This window comes from Anticarsia gemmatalis, chromosome 8, assembly GCF_050436995.1.
Source record: "Anticarsia gemmatalis isolate Benzon Research Colony breed Stoneville strain chromosome 8, ilAntGemm2 primary, whole genome shotgun sequence".
Classification (NCBI taxonomy): Eukaryota; Metazoa; Arthropoda; class Insecta; order Lepidoptera; family Erebidae; genus Anticarsia; species Anticarsia gemmatalis.
Window position 1 is genome coordinate 4,744,305 of NC_134752.1, and position 15,919 is coordinate 4,760,223.

Here is a 15,919-nt window from a genome sequence, read left to right on the forward strand (position 1 = left end):
CAGCTTTAGGATTGGTATATTCTAATCATAAATGAAAAAAAAACTAACCGCTAGATAAGATACCTACGATCAAGAAAATATAGTTCTATGGGTACTATAATACATGATATGTTTTATTAGGGCTGGTAGGATCTCTTGATTTATTTTTTAGGTGTTAGATACTGTTCAATGGACGAAAATGTTTTACAAATTTTGATTATTTAAAAACCATCTCGCAACTATTGCTTTAGTTCAGATTATTTTATTATTTAAATAATTACCGAAAAGTTTCAAATTATCTCTGATAACGATTTATTTCTTTATTTTTATTTTAAACATATATTATACAAAGTTGTATAAAGCCGGACTTAATGCCAAAGGCATTTTCTGTCAGTCTCTCTCACTTCTCAGAATAGTGAGATTTAAAGAAACTTCATAGACTGACTGGTAAAATACACTAGATAATAGTGTATTTAATATAATGAAATAGTAATGGATTGACCGCGGGAATTCATAATATTTAGTATCATGCTAAATATTCCACTTTAGTTTGGTCAGCAACACTGTAACATGTGTCGTGTTGTCACTTGTCACTGTCAGTTTGGGTGATAACTATCTCGTGAATTACCTTTAAAATTACCTAAAAAAATACACAAAAAGATAATAGTAATTTACTAAACCGAGTAAATAAATTCTTGCGGAAAAATGGTTGTGTTGGATGGTGATTCTGGGGATGCAAAGCCCATATCTACTGAAGAAACTGAAAAAGAAGAAGTAAAGTCACCCAGGCTCCTTACGTTAGAAAGTATCCTTTATAAAAATTTTAATAAGACACGTATTTTTTATTGTTGACATAAAACCATTCATTTACATCATAAGTGTCTCAGAAATTTTATTATCAACGTAATTGTCTTCTATGATTTCTGGTGTACAATATGCTAAAAAAACATGACTTGAATATGTTTATGGAGAAGGGTTACTCATATTCACTCAATAGACGTGTACCTGTCGATTGATAATCAATGCAGTAGTATGAAAAGTGTAAAAAAAATATGGCAAATTTAGATTCTTCTAATGATTATATTATTTATAATTTATTTGTGAATCATGATAACATTATAATGGTTATTATTTCCTACAATAAGATATGAAATATAAATTGAAATAAATTCTGTATGAGTAAGTCAAAAAGTGAAAACATAATCACAGTATATTACAGTTATTGTGTTAATTGCTTCATGTTAATAAAATGATTTATAATCAGAAGTTAAGTAGAATTAATGTAAAATGTACATTTTTAAGTGTGATTTTTTTTTCTAATGCATCCAATTAAGTTAATAATTAATATTTGAGGGAGGCTTTGAGTTTTTGGCTGTTAAATCAATCTTGAGTTTAGATTGCCCTTGCGGCAACAGTAACAGAACTACTTTTAATTAAATTGTGAAATGATCACTGATCAGTGAAGAAAAATATATTTTACAATGTGTCTGGTGTGTCAGCATTCCAAGGCATACATAGTATCTATCCAAGCCAGCTGAAAGCTAGAGCATTTCAAACTTCAACAACAACTTTGTCTGTCTTACCTTTGATACCGCTTGTATTCACTCTGGGACAAAATCTGTTAAGATTGCTTTTACCTCTCATCATTGCAATAAATATGTGGGTACCAATAATAATTTTATTTATTTATTAGCAGGCATGCAGTTGTATACAACTGGATTTATTTAATTTAAATTACTACTTACTATATTTCCTTAACTAGTATTTTAGTATTCCGTATAACCAAGGATGCACAGCAGCAGCATGGTCTTCGTCACGGCGACTATCAGCGGTATCGCGGCTACTGCTCGCGCCGCATTAGGAGACTACGCAAAGTACTGAAGATTCCACAGGTGTGTATATAATATTTTTGTTTCAATAATGTCCTCGGGGTTAGACCTTGAGTCCATCACTCTTGCTAAGTGCGGATTGGCCATCAAACTACTTAATTTTTTATGAAATATGATATAATGTGTTGATGTCAGGGAGACAGACGTCACTACCGCCGCCGTGACGTAACCACGGTCCATCTGACGGCGACTTCAGCAGAGAACCGACTGCTATGTGTACCACTGCTTCAAGCAGAAAGAGCCTGGGCCCACGCCATGCAGCTACGCCAGGAGGCTAACACCGAACCGAGGAAGAAGTTCCATCTTGTGTCGCGATTGAAGAAGGCATGCGCCCATGCTCAAACTTTGTTGCAGCTCTGTGAGGTAATGAATCAAAAAAGATTTTTTAGTTTTGTTTTCATTTTGTACAAACAAATGTTTCATATAACATTCTTAACGTAGATATACATGAAGATGAAAAAAATATTCTAACGTTCTTCTTACTATAACTAGAACTAGTAAGTTTCAGATGATCAGTTTAACATAATACGCATGTATACTATATTTACATTTCCAGCAAAGTGGAGTGTGTGACGCTCGTACGCAGCTGGAGGTGGGCGCGTACGCGGCGTGGCTGCGCGGCGCGCTGCTGGTGGAGCTGCAGCAGTGGCGCGCCGCCGCCGAGAGCCTGCACCGCGCCCAGCTCGTGCTCGACAACCTCGCTGCTGCCTTGCCTATCGACGAGCGCGCTGTTTACAAGCAGAAGGTCAGTTGTACGCCATTATGGTGTTTATAAATCAAACAGGTCCACTTGTGTGTTATAAGTCTTTAAACCTTTTCTCACGGTACGGACGTCCAGTCGTCAGTGTATATAGGTATTTGTTTTTAAAAAATGGGTGTATAAGTTGCACGGGGTTGTTCAATCAAACGTCTAGGTCCTGATGTGTAATTTTGATCACAGTTGCTGTTACACATACACCAGTCTCCATGGCATTATAGAAAATAATAGAAATCAAGATTACCTCTAGTTAAATCTTGTTTTTCATCTTAATAGGTGGAGGAGCTGAAGCCTAGTCTGCGTTACTGCGCGTACAACATCGGTGACGAGTCAGCTGCCGGCGATCTTGTGGCCATGCGTGGACAGGGACTCATCGAAAACTTGGACTCGCTCATGGCTCAGGCCAAGTGAGTAACATTGTTTGATTATAATTGCATATCTATTTTGACAGCCGGCAAGCATTTTTTGCATGTGATATTTGAACTAGTAAACACGCTAACTGCCGTTAATTCTCTAGATTCGCTATTTATCTTTGCTTACGCATATATAATAACGAGCTTTTGTACTTTCAGGGAGTCTCGTTCCGGCGTGATGCATGAAGTGGAATGGCGCGGTCGTCGCGTCACCGTGAGGCCTGAAAAGGTGCGCCTTTTCCTTATCGCCCTGCAGGACTTGGACAAGTCCGTTGCCAACGCTCCAGATGTGCAGTCCAAGATCGATATTCTAGAAAACATCCTCATGGATTGCAAGGACGCTATCTCAGCGCTGAAGGATGAGATCAAGAGCGACCCGAAACTGAAATCTGCATCGGAAGCTCAAATGTCGAGCGTCAACCACTTGCTGTCTTACTTGATGTATTTACGTCTGATGCGCACTATTGAGAGGAACAACTTACTAGTACAGCAAGCAGAAGAAGCTCGCAAGAACAACATTCAAATCGATGGCAAGAAAGTCCGCCCTCAGGACCTGACCAGGCTTTATGAAATTATCCTACAGAACTTCACTGAGCTACAACAACTGCCTGGCTTCGAGACTGACGCGGCTTACCAACAAGAAATCGAGATACAGACGAAAGCTTATCGCGCTTTCCGCTGTTATTACATTGCTCAAGTTCTGACAACTTTGCGTCGCTTCAGAGAGGCGCTAGCCATGCTCGAGAGGTGCAACAACTACACCACCGAATCACTTGGTAGCAAACTTACTGAGAAACCACTGATAGAAAAACTACAGGTCCTAAAGAAGGATATTGAAAGTTGTAAATTCGAGGTACACGCCGACTCCGTACTCGAAGACGATGAAGAACAAGATGAGGATATGAAGTACACTGGAAAATATAAGGATAAGAAGCCTTTAGTGGATCGCTTGGATGAGTACCGAGAGGACACTGTAGTTCTTACTAAGAATCCTAACATTTACAAAATGCCACCACCCATGGAAGCTATTCCTTGCAAGCCGTTGTTCTTTGATTTAGCTTGCAACTTCGTCGAGTTCCCGAATCTGGATGATAAGACCGGAGCGGCAGATAACAAGAAGCAAGGAGCCGGTCTCACTGGACTCGTCAAAGGATTCCTTGGTTGGGGTAAAAGTGACAAGTGAACACAAATTTTGTATTGGTCTTATTTTAGCAGGTTTTTTGTTTTAAAGGTTCAAATTATATACACACATATAAATATAAGTATTTTATTTTCCAGTAAAGGATTAATTAGCAAAATAGTTTATTTTAAAGTATTTATCTAATGTCCTTCGTCGATGGTCATAACATAACTATGAGGTTCGTAGCCGTGGTCTACGACGCGAGTCTTGATGATTTGTTTGTAGATGAATGCAGACTTCCTGGGTGTACGCGTGCGAGCTGGGTCTTCAAAGTCCACTTCGTATAAGCCAAAACGTTCTCTGTAAAAAACAGAGAAGATAAAATAATACGAGTACTAGAACACGATAGCATCCAGTAGAGCTGATCGATCTGATCGCTTTGATGTACCTAGAGATATAGAGGACAAGATTATAGCGTGTCACCATTACTTTACATTTATAAGCAGCTTTTTGCACTCATCGCTACACTGTGAATATAATCTTTCTGATCGCTTCGCTAATAACAGTATCTCGATTTTTAAACTGTAACATAATTCCCATACATTTCTATAAATAGTAAAATGTGATCATGTCGATTTCCTCTTAATTCTGCAGATTAGCGTAGAAACTAGCATTAAGGTGTCACACGGGCGAGGTCGTTGAGCTACAAATACACTTAACCTAATCGTATCGACCCACTCGAGTATTCACATTATTAATAAGATAAAGCGGATAAAAATAAGTAACAACTATATCTGTCAAGTATCTACAAGGAAAAAATTACTACACTTACGAGTATCCCGCCATCCACTCGAAATTATCTAAGAGACTCCACGCGAAATAACCCAACAGGTTGACGCCCTCGTCCATAGCATCGAGTGCTCCTTCGAGAGCTGCTCTGTAGTAAGCGACCCGGTCTTCGTCTTCAATACCAGCATGAGTAGACCAACCGTTCTCAGTCACTATGATAGGAACGTTGCCGTCGTATCTCTCGTGTATGCGCTTCAGTACGATGTACAAGCTCCTGGGCATGCGCTGCAAAACAAATAAATTACTATACCTAATTTTGCGATCAAACATTACACTTATAACTCAAACAAAATTTCTATGTTTAACCGAGTATTTGGAAATTGATAACATTTTGGACCATATTAAGTACTAACTATACCTTCAGCCAGAAAGATGCTGCTTGTGGCCAATCTTCGGGTGCATAACTTCCAACTTGGATATCATCCTGCGTCGACGGGACCACAGAATTTTCTAGATCATACAGAGAGAACGAAACGTAACCACCGCCATAGTGGTTGACGCCAAAGAAGTCACTTGTGCCTTTTATAAATTCCTTCTCTTCTTCTGAGAAGGCCGGTAGACGTGATCTGGGAAAACCTTGATTCGCACTCTTTTCAGCAACCAGCTCTGATAGTTCTTTTGGAAAGCCTCCCTCTTTTGAGAAAATAGGATCCGTATAGATTGCCCACTGAAAGACAATAAAGCTTTAGACTTGACGAAGTTCTCAAATAAATATTACATCAAACATAATATTACCTCAGCCTGGGTATGTAATTCGAGAGCCAGCCTGTCTTCCTCGGTGTCGTTCAAGGGTTGCGCGGAACTTATAGAGATAGTATACCCACAAATACCTCCTTGAGTAGGTCTAAAGTCGTTGTTGTACGCATGATATGCTCTCGCATGAGCCAGTAAAAGATTTCTGGCACACAAATATTCGCCTACACCAGTCGCATTCAACCTCGGTGCTTTACTCACGTAGTCGTAACCCTCGTAACAGATTTGGTATCCTTCGTTAAACGTGATCCAATACTTCACTCTGTCTCCAAAACGTTCATAAGCTATTCTAGCGAAATCTTCGAACCAATCCGCTATAAGTGGGTTCATAAAACCGCCCATTTCTTGAAGTTTTTGTGGCAAATCCCAATGATATAAGGTAATCATTGGTTGGATGTTGTATTTTAGCATTTCGTCTATAAGATTGTTGTAGTACGTGATACCTGCCTCGCTGACGTAGTTAGGTACGCCGGTGGGCAAAATCCTGGGCCACGATAAAGAAAACCGGTACATGTCGAGGCCCAACTCTCTCATCATTTCAACATCGCGCTTGTAATTGTTAAAGGAGTCTGCGGCGATGTCGCCATTACTATGATCAGTTATTACTTCTGGCATGTTATGAGTCATATAATCCCAGATGCTATCGCCCTTGTCTGAAATATAAGGTTTGTTTGAAAACTTCAACTCTCTACTTATGTTTATTACACGTAAGGAAAGAGTTTACCGTCAGCGTCCCATCCTCCCTCGATCTGGTATGCAGATGTACCAGTTCCAAAGAAGAAGTCATCTGGGAATCGCTTGTTCTGCTTGATGACGGCGGCGTCAGTCAGGACCAACCCTAAACTAGATGTACATGAACATATTTAGAACCTACGCATATTGATTCGACGTAAATATGGTTGAACGCAAGAACTATTTAAAATACAATGCGGGAAATACTTTTTTAGAAGTACAGTAAAAATATTTTAAATGTAAACTATGTACTTCCTATTACTATTCATGATATGTGAGCTCAAAAATGAGATCTGAATATCTTCTTGTCTGTGTCATTCGCATTATTAATTAAACTTGATTTAATTTAATTTTATGATCTGAACTTTGGAACACAGACGGCTTTGGCAGCAATTACTTATGCAGCAAAAAATATTGAGTATGCGTGAGGAATAAGTGCGCATAACTTTTACAATAAATTAAATGAAAGTTATCTAATAACTAGCCAAATCCCGAAAGCTTTTCAAGTGTTGTTCACAAAAATTGAAAAGGCCAAACTAATCTCGAAATCGGAATATCCAAAAGTATGTTACTTATTTAAAGAAACAAATGTTTTATAAAGATTTTTCAATGTCTTTATAATTTAGTCCATTTAATGTGAGATACATACTTATACAAAAATATTTGGAATGATAATCGAAATTTTCTTTTTCACATTACTATCAAGACTTACCAGAACAGGATCAGCGAAATCTTCATCTTGTATGTTCAATAGTATCAGCCCGCGGTACTACTTATATGGCGAGAGTTATCTCTCAAGAATATACACGCGGGTGTCCAGATAGTAATGTTATCAGCTGCGTATCTAATCATTTATCTGGTTTTGACCCAGACCCTATCATACATAATATCTACTTCAAATACAATATTTAGAATTGAAATCTATTTTATTTAGTTAAAAAATTACGTGTGAAGTATAATTAAAAGTTCTATAGGTTTACAGACTATTTGAACATAAATTATTTTAACCATAGTTAAGCACAGGGAATACAATAAAACCAATGACGTTCGTATTTAACAAAAATATTTTGCACATAACTAAAGAAGTCGTCGATAAGTACAAAAATATAATAAAATTTAACTTTGAAACAATATATTTTACATCATATAACATTTACATTCTACAAAATCACATTTTAATGTAAACAATTGCGACACTGTGGATTTAATATGATCACATAATAATGCACAGTCAAAGTAAGGTCGAGGCTAGCGTAAACGAAACTGTGGTCATACACGTAACAACGATGCGTCAATGCGCTCACACTGATACTACGATACACGTAAAGATCGACTATGAGTAAGTATGTCTATGTACAGTCACGGTCGGGGGCTAGCGCGGCGCCAGCGCGGGCCAGTGCGCGGTGGCGTGCGCGGGCGCGTCGGGCGGCGCCAGCAGCTGGCCGCACGTGGCGCAGGCCGCCAGCTCGGCGCCGCGGCCGCGCGTGAGCTCCTGCTGCTTGGCGATGTCGGGCAGCAGCGCCACCAGCTCGGGGAACACGGCGCCGAAGCGCTCGCCCAGCGCGGCGCGGCAGTGCGCCAGGAACTGCTCGGCGCCGATGCTGGAGTCGCGGAAGGCGCGCGACGCCGCCTTGAAGTCCTCCACGGCGGGCGCGGCGCCGAGCGCGGCCGCGAACTGGCGCACGAGCGCGCGGTTGCGGCGCTCGAAGTCGGGCGGCGGGATGTAGGCGTGCGGCGGCGCCGGGAACGTCTGGCCGGCCGAGTTCGTGAACGTCATGCCGTCGCAGGCGGGCCGCGGCTTGAAGCCGGGCGGCACGCTGGCGTCGGGCGCGGCGCGCGCGCTGAGCGGCGGGTAGTCGCGCGCCGCCAGGTTGAAGTCGCCGGTGCCGCCGTTCCTGTTCTTGTCGGAGGCGCTCAGCGAGTTGTCCACGGTCTTGATCTTCTTGCCGCCCTCCGCGACGGGCGCGCTGTTCGCGTTCACGGACGCGTACGACTCCCTCAGTAGCTTCTTGTCGTTGGTCCCGTTGACGTGAAACGTCTCCTCGAAGTTTGTGTTCTCCTTTTTACTATTTTGTTTCTTTTTCTCTTTTTTACTCATTTTCGAGTTGTCATTTGTGGGTTGCGGGGGCGGCGGTTGCGGCTGCGGTTGCTGCTGCTGCTTCTTCGATTTCGCCTTGGCGTGATTTATCGGTAGAGTGGGGAAGTCGGCGACGGGGTTGAAAGCCGGTTCTCTCGGCTGCGGCGGCGGCTCTACCTTAGCAGGTCTCTGTTTATCCTTCGACTTGACGGTGATCCACTGTGGAGGCGCGACCGGTGCCGACGTCGACGATAAAGCCGGGAACGCTTCCGAACTCATCGGCGCTTTCTTGTGATGCGTACTGACTTGATTGTTCTTAAGCGCCTGCATCTCTTGGCTATTGATGAGGGTGACCTACAAAGGAAAATCATTTGATTAAAGGAATACGCATTGAACGCTCGTGTTTGTGTAAAAGAAACAAAACAACAGCTGTAACAAAAAGAGCGTAAAACAATACCTTAGGCGCCTGCACGGTGGCGGCTCCGATACTGGGATGGTCATCTCGTCCGAGCGAGGGGAAGTCGTCGTCGTGCAGCGGCGCGGGGGGCTTCTTGCTCTGCGCCAGGCCGGAGATGCCGCGCGACCCGCCCGTCTGTGTCAGCCGGAAGTTGCTGGCCGACGCCGGCTGGCTGTGCAGCTGGATCGACACGCTCGGCTTAGCTGTAACGTTATGTTACGAGTTAGAATCTAGTTGTCACTGCCTCTGTAAGGGACCTCTAAATTGGTGCAACCGCGTGGGTTACGGTATATGCTTGGATTGCTGTACCGCCGCACACCGCCAAGCGGTCGTGAGGACACTCGTAGTGGTTTCGTAGGCATGCCTGCCTTTTTGACAGGAGAGTCTCATATAACCCTGCACTCCACCTATGGTGCAGGCGTATGCATAATGCATTAGTCACTTAAAAAAAAGCTATACCCGCTTTGTTTGTGAGACCGTTGATAAAGTAGTGGAGATCGTCATATATTTTTAAAGAACTGTCTCTAGCGATGCCATAATAAAATACTCTCACTAAAATCAGTATTGCAGTTGTATTGTTGTGAAGTTTCACCTCGCATCGGTACGTAAGTACGTACAATTTCTAAGTATGGTGGCTGCGACGGGCGCGGCCGGCGCTGCGGGCCGCGGGACACTGCGAGCCGTGCCGCCCCCTAGGGTCGGGAAGTTCTTATCCGTCCGCGCTAGGCCGTCCACTCCTGTAATAAATATTATATTTGATGGTTATTTAATTAACTAAGAATGTCGCTTGGCCGTTTCATATGTAGGGGAAGTGAAAAAATACTACAATATAAATCGGTTTATCGCATCTAACTCTAACTAACACCTTTAACAGTGCAACAATATTTCCATCAATAATAAAGGGATGAAAACGGTTAATATTATTATTATGAGCCCACGTCGTCCTACTGCTGGGCAAAGGCCTCCTCATAGCTTTGAAGTCACTGTAATGAAAATGGTTAAAAGCTAAATGAATAAATATGAAGATAATGCGCGGTATGGGTGGGTACCTTTGTAGGCGCGGTGGTGTCCGAGCACGAGGCCGGGCGCGGGCGGCGCGGCCGACAGCGCGGGGAACTGCGCGTCGCTCTGCGTGTCGATGCTGGCGGCCGCCGGCGCCGCCTGTACTGTCTCCGCCACGCGCTCCCGCTCGCGCTGCTGCTCTCTACCGAACACACACTCTATTACATACATTGTTGTGTCGTTCTCATACTGAACGAACATTTAGACATGCCTGAGAGTTTTTTAACACGGAACTAGCGATATACCACACTTAAACATTGAGGTGAACTCGAGACCTCACATCTTCTTCCCTTAAGAAAGAGAACCTAGTCCAGCAGTAGGACATTAATGGGTAAAAATTTAATTATAATCACTCTGACTGATGTTGACGGAGGATAATTCTTTTCATGCATTATTTGGTAATCACTGTAAAACTGGAATACCCTAGAATACGTGGTCTTATACGGTAATAAAGTCTCATTGCGGCTACAAACCTGGGTTGCCTTTGCGTGAGCGTAGGATGAGGTGTAATGTTAAATTGTAGTTCGAGCGTGCGAGCCTGCCGCGCGGCGCCGCGGGGCATGCCGCGACCGTGGACCGTCGCTTTATGAGCTGGAACATTAGAAAAACATACTTAGTACTATTTTCCACTCTACTCTTATAACCAATGTATACCGCTCAGTTGGTATTTTACAGAGATAGAACAGAAACATTATTAAAGGACATTTACATTGTTTTTATATTCAGTTCGGCAATTTTTAACGAAATATAAAATCGAATCTAAGCAATTACTGCCCTTGTTCGGCTCGTGCCCATCGAATAATTATTTTGTGACCGACCGTCACAATTAGGTTTGAACATTCAGGAGCGGCGATGTGAAGCGGCAATTTTTCCGGAACATTTATCCACACATATTTAGCTTTGCCGCCCGACTGGGCCCAAAAACGCCGAACTAAATACGTGGGTAGCAAGCTTTACCCAAAAAGCCTTAGATTTAATCAATACAGCCGATAAAATCGAATTAAAACAAACCTTTTAAGTCAATTTCACTTCTGAACACAGCGGTCAAATGTTGTCCCGCGCACTCGCCCTCTTCGCACAGGTAATGGTCGGTCCTGAAGTGATGCGCGAGCGCCGAGTGCGTGGCGTAGTACAGGTTGCGTCCGTCTGCGTCGCACAGGTGACAGTATAAGTGCTCCTTGCGTAAATGACGGTATAACTCGTCCGCATCCATGAAACGCTCTTCGCAAAATTCGCATAGTGGATGTCCCCTGTAATATAATAGTTTTATTTTTTTATTATTCTTATATCATTATTTAAGTCCATTAATTAAAAGTAAGTACAGTAGATATATTTTTTCATGTTTTTGACAGCATTATATCATGTCGCTGAACAGAATCAAATTTACAAAACACCCGTACACAATAAAATGCCATATGTTATAGTCACGACTACGAAACAAAATAAGCTTTACTCGAGAAATTTACAAAAAGTCGCTGCACACGAGTAGTACTACTACTACTAGTTAGTACGATTTTTGAGACCAAGTCCATCAAAGTGCAATACACTATTACCTAAGATGACTAAATAAACCTTTCACGACCTGATTTGAACCGAAGATCCAACCTGTTATCATCCACGTTGTACAAACAATCGTTTGCGAATAAGTGATAACACAATCTATGTTACTATTGCACTTAATAAGCTTTTATCACGCAATACTTAGATAAGGAAAGCGTGTCTACCGTTATCGTGAAAAAAATTACATGATATGCTAATGATAGGTTAAATAATAACACGTGTTTGCTCACACGAGTTTAAATAAAAACTGGTTTAAGGAAACCGTCAATATGTAAGAGCAATATTATATTGACCTTGCATTAAATGACCATTACTTTCATTAAATTGCATTCTCTTTAATAATTACTAATACAATTTCATAACAATTTTTACTTGACCAATGTCTGTGTCGTAATTATTATGCAATTTCACTAGTTTTTTATTATATTTTAACAAAACATTGGGGAGTCAACTCTAATTAAATAAATACTTTCCGATTAAAGTCCAGTTGCTCATTATTTCTTTCTCATTTCTGTGCCGTATGTGTGTGTACGAAAACAAAATAATATAAATTAAGGTCTTTAACGATCAATTTTTATGTGCGGTCTTATTGTTAATTAAAAATAAGCTTTTAACACGCTGCGCTACATTTATAATATATAGTAACGTGAATGAAGAGCGTAAACATACGATGTCTTGACGCACGGTTCTAAAGTCCCTGTTAGATTTAAGTCATCTCAATGTAGGCTAAGTCGTTTCTTTATTCCTGTTAGAAGTTGCTAATGCATTGTGTATTTACGTCACCTGTGTGATGTATCGTCCACATCGCCTTTCCGTCGATGGTGAGCCAATTCTTGACGTGTATAGCACTTACGTTCACTAGTGAAGATCTGGAAAATTAATTATAACGTTTTACTAAGTATAATATTGGCAAAAATATGATCAAAGTAAAGTGGTACCATCTGGGGAAAAATGCCAGAAAGATCCATGTTTTTTTTTATCGGCAAATATTTTTTTTATACTTCACTTCACGTTTTCGTTAACGACAATATAATGTTGTTTGTATATTACGGATTTCACTCTGTTGATAAATAGTAAATTCCTGAATATTTGTGATAAGTCTTAATTAAAATCTGTCAAGCAATTGTGGTTTATAGTAAATGTTAATGTTTCGCATCATAAAGTTAAATGACTTGAGGTTTCAATATTTAATTCGAAAGATTATGCTGTTCAATGCTTTGATATTTCCTTATTAATTGCAATAGAGACTGTACCACAAAATTCCGAACGTCAGTTAATTACATAACGTGTGTATTTTTTAAGCAATCAGATGACTAATACAGATGCATTTCTATAATATAAAATTCTCGCGTCACAGTTTTCGTTACCGTACTCCTCCGAAACGGCTTGACCGATTCTCATGAAATTTTGTGAGCATATTGAGTAGGACTGAGAATCGGCCAACATCTATTTTTCATGCCCCTAAGTGACACTTTTTTTTTAATTTTTTATGGCAAAACAACGTTTGCCGGGTCAGCTAGTTTCTATATAGAATTCTTTTATAATACGTTTCTCATAGTAACAGAATAATAAAGTTGGTTATTCCAATATAATGATGTTTCGACGTCGACTATTACTCATACTGATCTTATACATTTGTTCAGTTTATTATTTAATTGGATTTTCCTTTAGTAATAATCCATAACTGCTGACTAGAATTTTTGTTTTACTATCACTGACGTATAAATGGCTGCGCAAAGTTCAGCTTAATAACTGGGTATTTTGTCTCGTCATTTCATACCTATTTGTACTTATATTGCTTTAAAGTAAGATTAGGATGCCGCGGGATGGTGTTCGTGCAGTCGCGAAACCATTATTTGTATGTTGTTGTTGTGTCACAAGATGAACATTAGGAAAGATGTTTTCTATCTTACATAATCAATTTTTTTTGGTACAATGGCCGAAAAAATATTGTTAAATATGGATATCAGTTTTAGGGTAACGAATTTTTATTAAGATGTTTTTAACGTACCTTCAAATGTTTGACGCAGAGATCGCAGAAGTATCGTTCATGCACTTTCCTCATGTGGTCATTGAGCATACTGAATGTACGAAATGGTGGTATCTTTTCGCAGACCTTACAACGGTTCTCCAGCAACCGTTCATAGGCCTGTTTGATTTCCTCACTGCAGAACCCAATCTTGTGTTGCCTCTCAAAGAGTCTGTCAGTAAACACCCTGTTACGAAGCTCTTTGTAAGGTTGGATGGAATCCGTGAATACAACCTGCAAATGTATTTTGTTGTTACAATAATAGCATATTAGTTAAGTATAAGGAGTTGGCGATTGTGATATTTTAAGTGACCTTCAGCTTGTTGCAGTCTTACATAAAAGTTTAGGCAGAATAAGAAGTTTAGTTCTGTACACATATTATATACTAATGACTTTACTATTTTGCAGATTTGCCTGCTTTATTCCTCTTATTTATTATATTGATAATGATGACACTCTAGTAGATTTAACAAGCTTTAGTTTAATTAAGATAGCTGAGTGGTATAAGTTGGCACCTCCCACACAAGTGGTTGACAGTTCCAATGCAAGGCAACACACCAATAACTTTTTGAAGTTATGTGTGTATTAGATATATTTATCACTTGCTCTAACTGTGAAGAAAAACATTGTGACAAAATCTTGCATGCCTAAAATTTGTTTATACATTTATTAGGGCATGCATAGTCCCCAATCCTCAGGGTGGTGACCATTGCCAGCAGTGGGAGAGTAACAGGATAAAAAAATTAAATTAACAGACAAGCAAAATTAACATTAAGGAAATCAGAATGTAAACATTACTAGCATTATGTGATACTGGATAATATATAATTGAATGTACATGGATTAAACTAGGCATTTTATTATAAAAATAATTTAGTCAGATAAATCTCAGCAGTAGCATAAAATTGACAATCAAGTAAGCCCAAGGAGCCTTAATTAAGGTACATGGCCACATGACTATAAGCCACAAAGAGAATCTCAGAAATCACTGAACCACTTTACATATTCTACAATAATATGATAAGGTATGTTAATTAGATATTATTATTGACTGAAAATATTGTAAATGAATCTATAGTTATTTTTGAATCTTTTGAAAATTTAAATTTTCTCATAAATTTTTATACTGCACTTGATACATGGGATAATTAAATAGTAGAAACATAAATTAAATATTGAATTAATAATGAAGGATTTCTAAAATACCACTGTGTCTCTCTGTTTCCTACAGTTACTTTAGATGTATGTCATAACATTGAGCAATAATAATGTTTATTTACAATTATGTCACAAATACTATTGTAAGATAGTGCTGTAAATTAGTTAATTGATACATAATTAGACCAATTTTAATTAATTGGTCCAAAAAAACAGGCATGTAAAAATTATTTGAGGTGGATTTGACATATTGTTTTCATTATTATGTTTCAGAATATCTAACCCAAGGTTGGCAAGCTATTCGTAACTATTGATTGACGCAAATATATGTGTCTAATACACGAGGATGTAAGTAATTATTCATACTGATTATAGTGCACCAAACTTTATCATTATACTACAAATATGACAACATTGTACATTGAATTAAATGTAAACAGTTTAACTATTTCATAAATGAAACTCAAGCAGATTATTCTGTATTAATAATAGTTGCAAGGCTCAGCATGTTTATAAGACACAATATTGCACAATGGGACACTGTGCACTGAGAATATAGCAAACACAACATTCATTGTTGAACACATCACTGAATACTTACCCTTGAAAGGTCTTGCCGGCAGATAGGACACTCATTTTGCAAGCACAGCACCCGCATTCGGGTAGAACACTCGAAACATACGGGATGATCACATTCTCCGATCGAATAGTACAAAACGTTCTTGAAACACACTACGCATGTATTCTCGTTTGCTTGTGAGTCGGCCATGGTATCCAACTGGGTTCTGTAAAATTATTTACTGTAATGATACTGTAGCAGGTTAGGTCAGGTTTATTGATGATTTTTATGAATAAATAGTCTATGTACCTACGTAAGATTGAGAAAAAGGAAGGATGAACGAAAATTTCGTGCTAAAGTGACAGCTAAGGCCAAATGTTGCCAACTTACCAACAGTAAATCGATTTTTGCCCCCATATACACGAACCATGACTTTGACAGAAATTGTTTCAATGACAGTGACCAGTGTATTACGGGGTGTATATTAATATAGCTATCGAAAGTTTTTCTTTAATTTTTCGGACG

At 39.7% G+C, this 15,919-nt stretch overlaps 3 protein-coding genes across 4 annotated transcripts; 1 reads left to right on the forward strand and 2 right to left on the reverse strand.

Moving 5' to 3' along the window:
* Positions 1-549: 549 nt before the first annotated feature.
* On the forward strand, positions 550-4,300 carry Srp68 (signal recognition particle 68). Its single transcript, XM_076117230.1, has 6 exons — positions 550-784; positions 1,750-1,871; positions 2,004-2,231; positions 2,425-2,613; positions 2,902-3,032; positions 3,198-4,300. Exons 1-6 carry the CDS (start codon positions 685-687, stop codon positions 4,219-4,221), a joined length of 1,794 nt encoding a protein of 597 aa, XP_075973345.1. The 5' UTR covers positions 550-684; the 3' UTR covers positions 4,222-4,300.
* LOC142974743 (myrosinase 1-like) lies at positions 4,290-7,407 on the reverse strand. Its single transcript, XM_076117231.1, has 6 exons — positions 7,205-7,407; positions 6,485-6,603; positions 5,743-6,413; positions 5,366-5,674; positions 4,991-5,232; positions 4,290-4,518 (listed from the first exon to the last, which is right to left on the reverse strand). Exons 1-6 carry the CDS (start codon positions 7,228-7,230, stop codon positions 4,359-4,361), a joined length of 1,527 nt encoding a protein of 508 aa, XP_075973346.1. The 5' UTR covers positions 7,231-7,407; the 3' UTR covers positions 4,290-4,358.
* Positions 7,408-7,602: 195 nt separating this feature from the next.
* On the reverse strand, positions 7,603-15,798 carry LOC142974739 (uncharacterized). 2 transcript variants are annotated; one of them, XM_076117228.1, is made up of 10 exons: positions 15,708-15,798; positions 15,437-15,620; positions 13,660-13,911; positions 12,432-12,517; positions 11,100-11,338; positions 10,562-10,679; positions 10,076-10,230; positions 9,644-9,763; positions 9,027-9,229; positions 7,603-8,923 (listed from the first exon to the last, which is right to left on the reverse strand). In XM_076117228.1, exons 2-10 carry the CDS (start codon positions 15,602-15,604, stop codon positions 7,865-7,867), a joined length of 2,400 nt encoding a protein of 799 aa, XP_075973343.1. In that variant the 5' UTR covers positions 15,605-15,620; positions 15,708-15,798; the 3' UTR covers positions 7,603-7,864. The 2 variants fall into 2 exon arrangements, with proteins under 2 accessions (XP_075973343.1, XP_075973344.1); XM_076117229.1 differs by having other exon boundaries at positions 15,704-15,795.
* Between the last annotated feature and the right edge of the window lie 121 nt (positions 15,799-15,919).

Excerpts from the sequence above, each read along its gene's own strand:
- LOC142974739 (XM_076117228.1), bottom strand. The coding sequence starts at position 15,604 with ATGGCCGACTCACAAGCAAACGAGAATACATGCGTAGTGTGTTTCAAG. Across the intron at positions 10,231-10,561 it reads CTCACGCAAAGGCAACCCAG|AGAGCAGCAGCGCGAGCGGG; the intron begins GTTTGTAGCCGC and ends TGTGTTCGGTAG. Across the intron at positions 9,764-10,075 it reads ACACCACCGCGCCTACAAAG|GAGTGGACGGCCTAGCGCGG; the intron begins GTACCCACCCAT and ends TATTTATTACAG.
- Srp68 (XM_076117230.1), top strand. The coding sequence starts at position 685 with ATGGTTGTGTTGGATGGTGATTCTGGGGATGCAAAGCCCATATCTACT. Across the intron at positions 785-1,749 it reads CAGGCTCCTTACGTTAGAAA|TATTCCGTATAACCAAGGAT; the intron begins GTATCCTTTATA and ends CTAGTATTTTAG. Across the intron at positions 2,232-2,424 it reads CTTTGTTGCAGCTCTGTGAG|CAAAGTGGAGTGTGTGACGC; the intron begins GTAATGAATCAA and ends TTACATTTCCAG.
- LOC142974743 (XM_076117231.1), bottom strand. The coding sequence starts at position 7,230 with ATGAAGATTTCGCTGATCCTGTTCTG. Across the intron at positions 5,675-5,742 it reads AATTACATACCCAGGCTGAG|TGGGCAATCTATACGGATCC; the intron begins GTAATATTATGT and ends ATTGTCTTTCAG. Across the intron at positions 5,233-5,365 it reads CAGCATCTTTCTGGCTGAAG|CGCATGCCCAGGAGCTTGTA; the intron begins GTATAGTTAGTA and ends TTTGTTTTGCAG.